Source organism: Lissotriton helveticus, chromosome 4_1 (assembly GCF_964261635.1).
Source record: "Lissotriton helveticus chromosome 4_1, aLisHel1.1, whole genome shotgun sequence".
Classification (NCBI taxonomy): domain Eukaryota; kingdom Metazoa; phylum Chordata; class Amphibia; order Caudata; family Salamandridae; genus Lissotriton; species Lissotriton helveticus.
Window position 1 is genome coordinate 364,415,740 of NC_136063.1, and position 14,609 is coordinate 364,430,348.

The 14,609-nt window shown below is 48.7% G+C and overlaps 1 protein-coding gene across 1 annotated transcript in view; it reads right to left on the bottom strand.

The window, feature by feature from the left end:
* Positions 1-14,609, bottom strand: part of LOC144828000 (fibrocystin-L-like) — a 1,506,874-nt gene that overhangs the window by 771,216 nt on the left and 721,049 nt on the right. The window contains exons 30-31 of the mRNA XM_078686147.1: positions 13,014-13,133; positions 8,826-8,990 (exon numbers count right to left, since the gene is read on the bottom strand). Coding sequence (XP_078542273.1) covers positions 8,826-8,990; positions 13,014-13,133 — 285 coding nt within the window. The remainder of the gene's footprint in view (positions 1-8,825; positions 8,991-13,013; positions 13,134-14,609) is intronic.

The following is a 14,609-nucleotide window of genomic DNA, read 5'->3' on the forward strand; positions in this document are numbered from 1 at the left end:
AGGACGCAGATTATCTGTTCCAATATAGCTCACAGTTCTCAAATACAAATATGAATGCAGCTGTTTTTAAATTTGAGATAGGGTTGAATTCCGCATGTTTGAAACCCTCAGATGCAGCTAAATTTAAACTTTCAGGTGGAGTATGGTGGTACCATCTTACACTAAAATGTCCCTGCTCCCACACTTCACTTTATTCTCGTTTCTCTTTATCACCGCATGAACAGATTTGTTCACCCATTTGTATTACATACAGATCCTTGACTAGTTATAGTGTCAAATTATTAATTGTTGCATTGAGATTCATGAATGTTTCATTAGCTCTTGCTCACTTTTTAACTTCCCTAAATAAAGGTAGTGAGTGAACTAATGTCATAATTCCCCGTCGCATAATTCTAATATTTAATAATATCAATAAGCTGTGTGTTGATGGCTTTTAATCCTATTTGACAGACCCCTTGCCCAAATAAATGTATAAGTTACTTGTTTTGAGGTAACACAGAATTAGGGTATCTGCATCACTGTTAGATTTTAAAAATGAAGTGCCAGCCTGAAAGTGGCACCATGACAGCTTAAATTCTTGGTGTGTATGATGATTATCAAATACAATAGTGTAGATGCCTCATTGCTTTTACTTCTTAAACACTTGGAAGTGTTTGACAAAGTTAATCATGGATGGCTTTGCCATTCTATCTACATGCTCTGTATTGGGGGGTTGTGTCGATGAGTGTTTTTCGTATTTTCTCCTAACTCTGTTTATCCAGAAAGGGAACTCCAGGCTAGACCATCCTCCCATGAGGAGCAGGGCATTGCAGGGACTGATCCTGTTTCCAATACTATTTTATATGTCAATGGAACAGCTGGAGGATATTGTGCTGGACTTAAGGCTCTCCATTCACCAGTATGATGAAGGCATCAGATGCTAACCCCGCTTGTTGATGCCATTATTGGATGATTGACGTTCACCACCGCAAGGACTGTTTCATGGTCATGAAATACTAGTTTCCCTCAATTCCCTAAAACCAAAATGCTTACAAAAACTGAATTGCTTGTTATCACCTATTCATGGTTTAGTGTTTTATCCTTTAGTTTTCACTGCAAATATTGCATCACTTGCTGATTATTAACCCATACATGCTGAATATGCGTACAATGTTTTAAGGTTGGATGGTGGAAACACCAGTTACAGTGATGTACTACCAACAACTCCTGATTTTTTTAAAGCTGTTTTCAATCCAATAGGATGTTCTTTGGGGCATTCACAATAATTCTCTATCATTTTCTTTATTTAATGGTGGTCGTCTTGCCCTAAAGAATTTACAACCCAATGCATCTGACACCCTATTGTGCAGAAACCTGTATGAAACTTAAGGCAATTTAAATGGCCTAACTGAAATGTATCACCTGTATCCCATGGCATATCAAAGTCTGGGCGTGTGGAGATTGGCTTTTTGCCCTTAACTGCCAAAAAGGCAGTGAAACCTATAGTTTAAAATTTGCCTTTTCAACATACGTGTTTTGGTGCTACAAAGTTAGGTTACCAATGAGTTGTGATACCTCACTAATAGGAAAGGAAAATCACACTAACCAGGCAAGAATTAATTGATCAATTATGGAGAATAAATGCTACTTTAAGCTTGTCCAACTCATCACACTTACACCTGTAAACATTTGCACAAGTTTTGTCAATTTAACCATAACATGACAAGACCATGGGACCCATTAGGATGTCTGGCGGATCGCCACTGCCATGCGGGCAGTGGTGATCCGCCAGACATCCATACCCGCCCGCCAACCATTTCCACAGCAGACGGAAAGACTGTCCGCCGATTTCCGCCCCGGTCGCCTTGCGGCCGGGGCGGAAAAGGTTTAATATGGTGGCGGTGTCTATCAGACACCGCCAGCCATATTAACAGGGGCCAAAACAGATGCCTTTCCGTGGCGGCGATGCCAACACCGACAGGCATGATGTTGGACACGGCCTCGTGGCGTGGGCCTAACCCTCCCACCTGGCGGGCCCCGGACGACATCGGGCCGCCGTCAAGCTGCTGTCGACCCCCCTGACACGAACATTCCCGAACCCGCAAGGAGGGCCGCCCCCTGGCAACCTACGGCTCTCACTCTCCCTGGCCCCCGGCGGGCCCTGCTCGCCAACGCCGCAGGTCCAGCAACCATGCCTGGCCCCATCTCTGGCCCGACTCCATCTTGGGCCCATCACGTCCCGAGCACGTGGCCGCCGCCACCCTGGCCCCGGCCCCAGCGAAGCCCCGACATCGGGGCACCAAGATCCTCCCAGGTGGTCGAGTGGCCACTTGACAGATCCGAAAGGCGGGAAGTTTCGATGGCCCTCCAGCCGTCCCCGGACGCCTGGTATCGATCGCCCTCCAGCCTCCCTGGGCGCTGGCTCCACCCCCCTGCTGGGTGTCTGGACACCTTCATCCCGGCCCCTCTGACCCCCAGGCGCGAGGGTCCGGACATCAAAGGACTCCAGTCCTATATCTGGGCCAGCCCTGGATCAGGACAGTAGTTGTATCTGGAGTCGAAGCCCTGCTGACCTCGTCGCGGCGGATCCTGATCCAAACTCTTGTACCTGGAACTATCTTTGAGGCCCTGCTGACGCTGTCGCGGCCTGACCAAGCTGAACCACCTTCGAGGCCCTGCTGACGCTGTCGCGGCCTGTCCACGCTGAACTACCTTTGAGGCCCTGCTGACGCTGTCGCGGCCTGACCAAGCTGAACCACCTTCGAGGCCCTGCTGACGCTGTCGCGGCCTGACCACGCTGAACTATCTTCGAGGCCCTGCTGACGCTGTCGCGGCCTGACCACGCCGAATCACCTTCGAGGCCCTGCTGACGCTGTCGCGGCCTGTCCAAGCTGAAATATCTCCGAGGCCCTGCTGACGCTGTCGCAGAGATTCAGAGACTGCAAGAAAATCCCCGGTACCACGTGGGTCGAGTACGTGAACTTTTATAGCAGGGCCCTGGAAGGATGGATAAAGGGCAGCAAAGTGTCCACCTACGAGCAGCTGTTCAACCTCATCGTTTGGGAGCACCTCTCCAACAACTGCTTTGTCGAGCTCCGACAGCATCTACTCGACAGCAAGCTAACCGAGCCCCGGAAACTCGCAGTCGAGGCAGATCGATGGGTGAGCACCCGGGTCCCCCGAACACCGATAGGAGAAACCGGTCAGGGCGGCCGGGGGCACCCCCCCCAGCGGGGAGGCGGAGGAGGACAGAACCAGAGCCGAAGTTTCCCGCCAGCCTCGGGCCGGGGGCCCCCTCCCGGGTCCCCCCCGAACAACACTTCGCCGTCCCTGAGGAGGGACCCCCCAGCACGGCCGGGGCCCCACCCGAACATTACTTGCCACAGATGCCAGCGGACTGGTCACTATGCCAGTGACCCCCTCTGCCCCATGAACCAGCATCCCGGCACCACTGGGCCTCCGACCCGCCAGTTCGCTGCTGCAGCTCTGGGAGGAGAGGGAGAAGAAGACGTAGAGGTCTACGAGGAAGAACAAGTCGAGTATGAACCAGCCGCCATGGCCCTAGCCTGCCTGGGCAATAGAGACATGGTCCCCCCGGCCCCGCTACCGAGCAACACTCGAAAATACCGTCAGTGGGTCCACATCAATGGACGACGGACCGAAGCCCTCCGAGACACGGGAGCCAGTGTGACCGCCGTCCGCTGCCACTTGGTGACCCCCGAACAGATCATCCCGAACGTACGCTGCCCCGTGAGGGCCACCGACAACTCCGAAACTCTATGCCAGATGGCCCGAATTCCCTTCGAGTGGGGGGGAGTGTCGGGCACCCTCAAGGTGACCGTCCGGGACGACGCCCCCGTGGACTGCCTCCTGGGGAACAACCTCGAGAGCTCTCCCTGGGCCCAAGTCGAGCGGAGAGAGCACCTAGGAATGATGGGACTACCAGAGTGGGTCTGTGCGACAACCCGATCTATGGCGGCCCGAGCCCCGGCAGCGACCGAGGCCGCCCCGACCGAAGAGCCGGAGTGGCCCGAGCCACCACCCTCGGCCATCCATGAAGAATGCGACTCCGAGACCAGGCCCTCAGAGCCCGAAAACCACCACGAGCTCAGCGACATCCCCGAACTCGCCCAATGGCGCCAAGAGGGTGGTCCCACCCGAGAACAGTTTCGGCAGGAGCAGAAGACCTGCCCTTCCCTCGAGGGGACCCGCCAACAAGCCGCTGCCCAAGCTACCGGGGACACCTCAGGGTCCCACTGGGTCTACTGGGACCACGACCTCCTATATAGTGAACAGAAAATTGCCGAGCTGGGGGCCAGCCGAGTGCTAGTGGTTCCCCTGCGATTCAGAGACTTCCTTTTGAACCTGGCGCACGATGTGCCCCTCGCAGGGCACCTGGGGCAGGACAAAACTTACAGCCGCCTGGTGACCCATTTCTACTGGCCCAAAATGCGCACTGATGTACACAGCCACTGCCGCACCTGCCAGACATGCCAAGCCAGCGGGAAGAGCGGGGGGAAGGTTAAGGCCCCGCTCCAACCTTTTCCAGTAGTGACCACCCCCTTCGAGCGAGTGGGAATAGACATTGTTGGGCCCCTGGACCCTCAAACCTCGCAAGGGCATCGCTTCATACTTGTCCTAGTGGACCACGCCACCCGCTATCCTGAGGCCATCCCCCTCAGAACCATCACCGCTCCCGTGGTGGGGCGAGCCTTAATGGGGATCTTCTCCCGAGTAGGATTCCCCCGGGAGGTCGTGAGCGATCGAGGCACGAACTTTATATCTAAATATATGCGGTCCCTGTGGCAACAGTGCGGGGTCACATACAAGTTCACCACCCCGTATCATCCCCAAGGGAATGGACTTGTGGAGCGGTTCAACCGGACACTCAAGGGGATGATACAGGGCCTAGAGGAGCCACTACGACGCAGATGGGACGTCCTGCTGCCCTGCCTCCTGTTTGCCTATCGGGAGGTACCACAGAAATCCCTGGGGTTCAGCCCCTTTGAACTCTTGTACGGACACCCTGTCCGAGGTCCGCTCAGCCTGGTCAAAGAGGGCTGGGAAACTACCGTCCAAGGCGCACCCCCGGATGTCTACCGATACCTCCTGACCCTCCGAAACCAGACTCGGAAGTTCCGGACCCTTGCAGAGTCCAACCTGGAGGCCAGTCAGGAGGACATGAAACGCTGGTACGACCAGCACTCCTCCTCCATCGAGTTCGAGCCGGGCCAGCGGGTCTGGGTCATGTCCCCGGTCGAACCCTGGGCCCTCCAGGACAAATGGTCGGGGCCCTTCAAGGTGATCGAGCGCAAGAGCCCCGTCACTTACCTCGTGGACATGGAGTCTCCCCGGAACCCCCTCCGGGTTCTGCACGCCAACCGGCTCAAACCTAATTTTGCCCGCACAGAACTGAGCCTGCTACTCGCTACCGACGATGGGACCGAAGACGACTCCGAGCCCTTGCCCGACCTCCTAAAGTGCACTGAGAACGACGGCTCCGTCGAAGGGATCTCTCTCTCCCCCGACCTGACCCCCGCGCAGCGTCGAGACTGTCAAGAACTGTTGGGACAATTCACAGATCTGTTCTCCCTCACCCCCGGGGTTACCCAATGGTGTGTCCACGATGTCGACACCGGGGACAGTCAGCCAGTACGACACCGGGCCTACCGGGTCCCCGACCGAGTTCGGGCCTGCATCTAGAAGGAAGTCACCAAGATGCTGGCCCTGGGGGTAGTCGAACCCTCCGACAGTCCCTGGGCCAGCCCAGTGGTCCTGGTCCCCAAGGCCGCCGCCCCTGGCACCCCGCCAGAACTCCGGTTTTGCGTCGACTACCGGGGGCTGAATGCTGTTACGAGAACCGATGCACATCCCATCCCCCGGGCCGATGAACTGATCGACCGCCTGGGGGCCGCCAAGTACCTCAGTACCTTCGACCTCACCGCCGGGTATTGGCAGATCGGCCTCACCCCTAGCGCCCAGGAGCGCTCAGCCTTCTCCACACCCGACGGCCACTTCCAGTTCAAGGTGATGCCCTTCGGCATGAAAAACGCCCCGGCCACCTTCCAGAGACTAGTAAACAAAGTACTGGCGGGGCTAGAAGAGTTCAGTGCCGCCTACCTAGACGACATTGCGGTCTACAGCCTCCACTGGGCTGAGCACCTGAAACACCTTTGGGAAGTCCTGACCGCCCTCCACCGGGCCGGGCTAACTGTGAAGGCCAGCAAATGCCAGATAGGGCAAGGGTCCGTGACCTATCTGGGACACCAAGTGGGGAGCGGCCAAGTGGCTCCCCTCCAACCCAAGATCGACGCCATCCTAGCCTGGGAACCCCCGGCCAACCAGACCGCCGTCCGAGCCTTCCTGGGGCTCACGGGGTACTATCGGCGTTTTATCAAGAACTATGGGAGCATTGTGGGGCCCCTCACGGAACTGACCTCGAAGAACCGGCCACAGAAAGTGCAGTGGACACCCGCGTGTCAGGTGGCCTTCGAGACCTTGAAAACAGCCATGTGTACCGCCCCTGTGCTCCAGGCCCCCGACTACAGCCGAGAGTTTGTGGTCCAGACCGACGCCTCGGAACACGGCATCGGGGCGGTCCTATCTCAGATGGACCCCGAGGGAATTGACCATCCAGTCGCCTTCATCAGCCGGCGGCTGCTGGCCAGAGAACAACGATGGAGCACCATCGAGAGAGAGGCCTTCGCCGTCGTGTGGGCCCTCAAGAAACTCAGGCCATACCTCTTCGGCACCCACTTCCGGGTGCAGACAGACCACCGGCCCCTACGGTGGCTGATGCACATGCGTGGCGAAAACCCGAAGCTGCTGCGATGGTCCATCTCCCTCCAAGGGATGGACTTCACTGTGGAGCATCGCCCTGGCAACGACCACGCCAACGCTGATGGCCTGTCCCGATTCTTCCGCCTCGACGAAGAGAGTCCCCAGGACGATGGGTGACTCTCCCCGCCTTCAGCTGGAGGGGACGTGTGTTGGACACGGCCTCGTGGCGTGGGCCTAACCCTCCCACCTTGCGGGCCCCGGACGACATCGGGCCGCCGTCAAGCTGCTGTCGACCCCCCTGACACGAACATTCCCGAACCCGCAAGGAGGGCCGCCCCCTGGCAACCTACGGCTCTCACTCTCCCTGGCCCCCGGCGGGCCCTGCTCGCCAACGCCGCCGGTCCAGCAACCATGCCTGGCCCCATCTCTGGCCCGACTCCATCTTGGGCCCATCACGTCCCGAGCACGTGGCCGCCGCCACCCTGGCCCCGGCCCCAGCGAAGCCCCGACATCGGGGCACCAAGATCCTCCCAGGTGGTCGAGTGGCCACTTGACAGATCCGAAAGGCGGGAAGTTTCGATGGCCCTCCAGCCGTCCCCGGACGCCTGGTATCGATCGCCCTCCAGCCTCCCTGGGCGCTGGCTCCACCCCCCTGCTGGGTGTCTGGACACCTTCATCCCGGCCCCTCTGACCCCCAGGCGCGAGGGTCCGGACATCAAAGGACTCCAGACCTATATCTGGGCCAGCCCTGGATCAGGACAGTAGTTGTATCTGGAGTCGAAGCCCTGCTGACCTCGTCGCGGCGGATCGTGATCCAAACTCTTGTACCTGGAACTATCTTTGAGGCCCTGCTGACGCTGTCGCGGCCTGACCAAGCTGAACCACCTTCGAGGCCCTGCTGACGCTGTCGCGGCCTGTCCACGCTGAACTACCTTTGAGGCCCTGCTGACGCTGTCGCGGCCTGACCAAGCTGAACCACCTTCGAGGCCCTGCTGACGCTGTCGCGGCCTGACCACGCTGAATTATCTTCGAGGCCCTGCTGACGCTGTCGCGGCCTGACCACGCCGAACCACCTTCGAGGCCCTGCTGACGCTGTCGCGGCCTGTCCAAGCTGAAATATCTCCGAGGCCCTGCTGACGCTGTCGCGGCCCGAACCCTTGAACTATCCACGCACCAGTGGGTGCCAAGACTGTCCCGCTACCCCCTTTTCCCCCAAGATCAAGACATTACGGATCCCTCGATCCTTGCCGCTATCCTGCCAAGAACTTGCTTTGAGTACTTATATAAAGATTCTTGTGAACCTCCTCCCTGTGTAGTGTCTATCTGTAAGTAGTGTGATTACCCTGCTGTTACGATTGTAGGAGAGGAGCCTCGCCAAGGAGGCCTCCCTACGGTGCTCGGCCTATTCCATACAGAGAGGTGGGTCTCGGGGCCGACAGTCAGACACCTTCTGTCTCCCCTGGGGTCGCCTTTCCAACACATGATGTCTTCACTTTGGGGGCCCCCAGAATGAAGGCGAGGTGGGGGGTGCACACGGGGGTACCTGTGGTACCCCCCTGCATCTGCATAAACAAAGCGGCAGGCACCGCGCAGTGCCTGCCGCTTTGTTTATGCAAATGTATAAGTGCATTTTTAGCATTGTGGCAGGTGGTGCTAAGAGCACCACCCGCCACAATGCTAAAAATGCAGGATGCACCCGCCACAGTGGCAGGCGCATCCTAATACCCCCCACGGGACCCCCGCCCTTATGGTGGGCGATCCCAATCCCCGTGAGGATGGCAGGCAAAGTCCGCCCGCCATCCTAATGACCCCCCATGTGTCAGAATCTTGTACACCATGCCCAATTCTTTCCATATGTCATAATACAACCACATCTCTCCAATCAAATACGCAGGCCAGACAATCAAAGCTCTTGGGAAAGTGCTACAGTATTAATTAAAGGTACATTTCCTATTGTACTTTTTACAATTGAGAATTTACAGTGCATCTCAATACGGTTCTAAAATTCTAAAATTTATGATTACAGATGCAGTTTTATAAGCAATGAAGTATGTTTTTAATTTTACCTGCAGGCTGTCCTCTATTTGGTGAAATATTTGAGACATGAATCTGGTATGTGAAATAGGCTGTTTCATTTGACTCGGTCTGTGCAAAACCACGCTCGGCGATGTAAACAACTACGGGAAAGGATCCAGCCCTTCCACTAAGTATCTGGCAGACAATTTCATTGTCTTTTGAGGGAAAAAGAGTAAATGTTAGAACAATAGCATCTTGCTTCTGATTAAAAATAGTGATAAAAAATACCCTGTGGCTAAGCAATACAACAAACATTATTGATTGACGCAAAAAGATCAAATTTGAATGAATGGGATTAATTATGTACCGAAAATAGAATAAGATGAAATAGAGAATTATTCCATAGAAAAAGAAGATTCTTGGTTACATACTCTTGACCCAATCAATTAAAGTTTAAATGCAGACTAATATTTACATCATGTTCTATATACACAGGTCCAGCAAATGAGTACTCATATATTTTTAGGGGCTTATTTACAAAGCCTTGCGCCACTTTTGCATCATTTTTAACATGGGAAAAGTGGTGCAAGGGGCTTGTAATTCTGCCCCTTAGTTTTGTATGGACTTATGTAAAAGCAGTCACTAAAGTGTAGCAATGAGCTCCTTTGAGCTCAATGTAATCCAAAAGTTGAATTACATTTTTAGAACTAATTAAACTTTTAAGCTTTCGCAGTAATTTCCTAACTTTTGTTTTTTAGCATTGGTAATTGCAAAAAGTATCTGAGTATAACATTTTTTATTATCAGAATTGTTTATTTTAGCACCAAGAATGTATGAACAGATCTTGAGCACAAGTGAACCTCATCACACTGTAAACTACAAACATAACGATCAGTAGTTGCCAGCTGATCGTAACTAGAAATAGCATACTCGCAGGCTCATGAAAGCATTTGAGTATTTAACTGCCAGTTCAAATGACACACTGATTCACTGCGCACAATATGTGATAAAATGCAGCTAGACAATGTAAAACTATAGGGGTTTTACTGAACCTTTGAGTTCTCAATACTAAATTAAGGCTAGTCACAGATAGGAACTTTCTGGGCCTGATTCACAAAGGTAAAGTTAGACCAAGTGTGTCACTGAAAAATAAAAGTCTAACTTAACTACTTTTTGGTATTCACAAAGGTAAGTTACACTTATCTAAGTTGAGACCTGAAGTTTAAGGGCCTGATTAAAAAATGTGAATACCTAAAAGTAATGGTGTTAGATTTTTGTTCTGAGCTATACTTTGGTCTAACTTTACCTCTGTAAATCAGGCCCTATGCAGTTAATTTTTGAAAGGCTTGCAACTTATCACAGTCAATATTATCCACCCTCTTAGTCTACCAATCTAGGACATATAATGATATTTTGAACATATTTTTTTTTAATTGATGAAAAAGTATGTTGAAAGGGAGATGTTCTTTCTGGGGTGCTCAGCTAACATTTGATTTACAACACATTGAATAGGGAAAATGAATAATGTTTTGAGTGACTACAACTCAAAGTGATGAAGGTCAGTAAAGGTAATCTGTAAACAATAGAACTAAAAATGTGATTGTGGAATATGCTTTGATGGTCTCTACATCACAGAACATTCCTACATCACTTTTAGATCACAGAATGGGTTTTGAAGACACTCAGCTACCAGAGTCAGTTTATAAATGGAGGGCTAGGAGTGTGCTAGGAGTGTACTGTTGATATTCTGCTGTATAAATAATAATAAGTGTTTCTCTTAGTCTAACTGCTTTCTGCAACTTCATATCCAGTCTTTTGCTTTAGTCTCATTGTGTTATCGATATAACTTTGTAATTATTGTCTAGAAATGCGTGAAAGAATTTTGTCTATGTGCAAAATCAAGATGTTAATAAAAAATCATATTTTTAAAGCAAATTAAAAGTGAAGTGAATCTTGATGTAACCAATTATGAAGTTACTAAGTGTTACAATTCGAACAAACAAGTAACTCATTTACAGGAACAACATACTGTTATATTTTTTACAATTTGCAAGTAACATTTTCACTTAAAAGTCCCAGAATCTTGAGAACTTGATTTGTATTTTGAAACATAGGTAGGTCTTTTGCATGGTGGGGATTATTTGCATACTAAATTATTTAAAATTGGATGTACCTGATTAACCAGACAAAAGCAATGTTTCAATACTTTCAATTACACAGTAGTCTTTATTGCATGAATAATACATTCAGCAAGACAGTTGAGAGTGGCTATTTAATAAAGTAATAAAATAAGGTGAGGATGCATACTAATTCGAATTTCTGGACAGTTTCTATAATAAGAAATAAATATGAAAACTACTGAAAACTTCATGGCAGGGAGCTTAACTAGGAGCAGGTAGGTTCACCTAGCAGTTGATCTTTGTGTAATGACAGTGCTCTACTGTGGCATATTATCTTTGATGTATTTCTATTCTGTGCTTCTGTAGTCTGTGTGAAAAGTGGTGATGTGCAAGCGTTGTATATGGATGGAGAAATGGCTGTAACAATTGAAGGCACAGGGTGGGCTGTGAACATCTGCTGTCCCTGGTGGGTTGTTAGTGCCACTTCATCTGCTGATGAAGAAGATAATTATGTGTGTCATTGATGTAATAATCAATGACACACATCTTCTTTATGGTATATCTGAAACATTATTTCATGGACAGATGCAGAATATTTTTCCTATCCTCAATACCCATCCTTGAAATAGCTTTCAGATGGGTTTGTTCTCCGGATACTTTTGCTTTTCTCAGCCCAGTTTGAGGGGAGAGTTTTCCTTCATGTCAGATGAAAGCAATTGGATGGGTGCACCGTTTGGATTCCAATAAACTGTCCATTGTCTGTGATCAAAGATCAACTATTTATTTTATAGTTCTTCCTTCGTGAATCAAAATACAAAACAACAGCCAGCCAATGTGTTTCGTTCCAATAGAATTCGAATGTCACCAGGGCTTAACAGTGTAGAAAGCTATTTTGTCTAATTATATATAAAATGAATATGTGTAACCCCATCCATATTAATGATATTAATGTAAGCCGAAATGTGCTGGACCATCAATCTCCACGATCATGCGATCACAGTTTACAATACTAGGTAATGCTACAGGTACCTTGATAAGTCTCCTTACGGTCTGTTAATGTAATGCCAGTAAGGCTTTACCTAGTCTTGTAAACTGTAATCGCATGATCTCAACTGAGTAGTCCACTAACATAACTGAGCCATTAAAGTAATCACCCTTCCTTCAGCACGTTTTACATGCAACCACTTGTTGTGTTTTATTGTGAATTTGTAAAGTGCGAATTCATTTCCTGTATCCTCTTGGTGCTGAATAGCAGATATTTGTTGTCCCCCCAAATCAGTGGTGCCAATTCTACTAACCTCAAACTCAGATAGATGAGCAGATTGGTGGGCTCACCACACTATAAACCTGTTACATGAGGTCAAACACAGATTCCTGGAATGGATGCATCATCCCACTCTTCTACTAGATCTGTAAGAAATAATCTCTTAACTTCTGAAATGCCAGGATTGGACGCATCTTCTGGGAGCAATGACATGGCCCTATATACAGTGATCCCCAATGGGTGCTGTCAATATTGACCCTCAACACATAATGGCATCCAGCACAATTTTGCCATCCCTACTTTGTATTGGACAATTCAAGCTTGCGCTGGGAATTGTGAGTATTCCCCCCTGCATGCTTGTTGCCAAAAGTCACAGAATGAATGGACATTAATATTATTAACTCATTATAAATATTCATTTCTTTACACATCTTTTTAGTGATGATTTCGTAGTCCACAACATATACCATCATTGTTTGTATTATAATTGTATTGTTATAAAATATGGGCAATCAATCAATGTTCAAAACTCTCCAATGGCTGTGTGAATGTTTAGCAACTTGTTTTTATCTCTGAAATAAATGCAAACAGAAGTTCAAGACCAAGCGCAAGAATTGATCAGATCAGCTAATTTACAATTGTTTTGGCTTGTTTGTTCATTTAAGCATCTATAACTGAAGCACTTGCCTTGCCCTCACAATCAAACAACTAATGCTGATGAATGTTAAATAAGATGACATTTTATTTCAATTTCAATATTCTTACTTTCTTTCATAAAATACATTTGAAGGCCACCCTGTAATCAAATCACATGGAAGAGCGATTAAATTCTGGCTTTTCGTGAATAAACTTACCAGTCACAGAGATGACTGGGCATCTGACTGGGCCAATGAATACTGATGTGTTGTCATTTACCGTGCTGTCAGCAAACCCAGAGCCTAAAATTGTTAAATTCCTTTCTTCCACAAATAGACCTGTGAAGTGATTAATAAGATATACATGCTATTACCGAATCAGTTTGAATTTGTGGTGCATATAAATAACATTTGCCTTTTCTTACTTAGTTTCTAATCAAATTGCTGTTATCCAACAATATTTATCAGCCAGAACAGATGGGAATCGTTATATTTCCAAATTATTGGAAAAAATGACATGAGAAAAAAAACATTAAGTAAAAAGTAGGTATTTAATGTCAGTAAAGTCTTTATTTTCTGCATACCTAAACCTGACACCATAGTGCATGCCTCTTACTAGATAGTGTCTGAGTAGACAATATCGGTGTTCAGACTCCAATATAAACGTATTCCCCCGTGAATGCCTCTACTCTGGGACAAGTGCACCACCTGGCCAAAAAGATATGGTAGGTAGACGTTCTGGATGTTATTTACCAATGTTTTAAATGTTTTACAAATGACTCTAAAATTATTGTTTTGTAAACGTTCAAACCACAAAAGTCTCCGAAATGCAGACATATCCTATGTTCAGACGTAGATATATAAGTTTTGCAAATTCATATTCATTGCCAGTAGTAAAACCGGAAAGCTGCACCAGTCACAGCTTTCCTGGACTACTACTGGGAACATACTGCAATTCTTGTGTTTGACCTGCTCAGGATCATTCCTGTCTCACAGCGTTCTGAATGGATGAACTGTATATTTCCACTGCTAACTTGTGGGGTCTTTTTTCTTTAACCGCATGCGCGCTAGCGGTTTTCCCGCTGTGCGCGGCGTTTTTCAAAAACCAGCTCGTCATCAGCGTACGAGCGCCGTAGCTCATTACGAGCTGAGCTCGTCATAAGCATCGAAGGGGTTAAAACTTAATATTCCATGAGAGTTCATGTGTTTTCATGCTCTCTACCCAGCTGTAAGAAATTGAAATCCTCAATCAAATAATAAACACAATCCTTCTCAAGATGAGCTACCAAAGTCACTTAAATAAACCTATGCCTAACCGTCTGGTAGCTTGGCAAAAAAACAGCAAGGCTGAACTTAGAGGAAATGTGTGAAGTATTTGTGCAGCACACAAACAGTAATCATTTCAAACCACAACATTTAAAATATCTCACACTAATTCAGACAAATAGAGTAAATTATAGCAAATGAAACAGCACCAAAATATTAAAAATCCAATCTGTAGAACCGGAGTTATAGGTTTTAAACATTCTAGCGACAACGGTTTAAAAAATCAAAAAGACCAATCATGTTATCTAGTCGCACTGGACTGTGACAAAGTCACAAGTTCATGTCAATCTCAGCTTGAGGGCCAGGTACAAACCCAAGACCAAGTTCAGCCCTCTGGAAGTTCTCTCTTTTTCTCCCTGGTGCTGTGATATGAGGCCCTGAATTGGTCTGAACTGCACTGCCTTGGTTCTAGTGAGGATGCTGATCAAGAGCTGTGAGGTCCTTCATTGTTCTGCGCTGCACTGCATGAATTCCATTCAAGCAGCATAT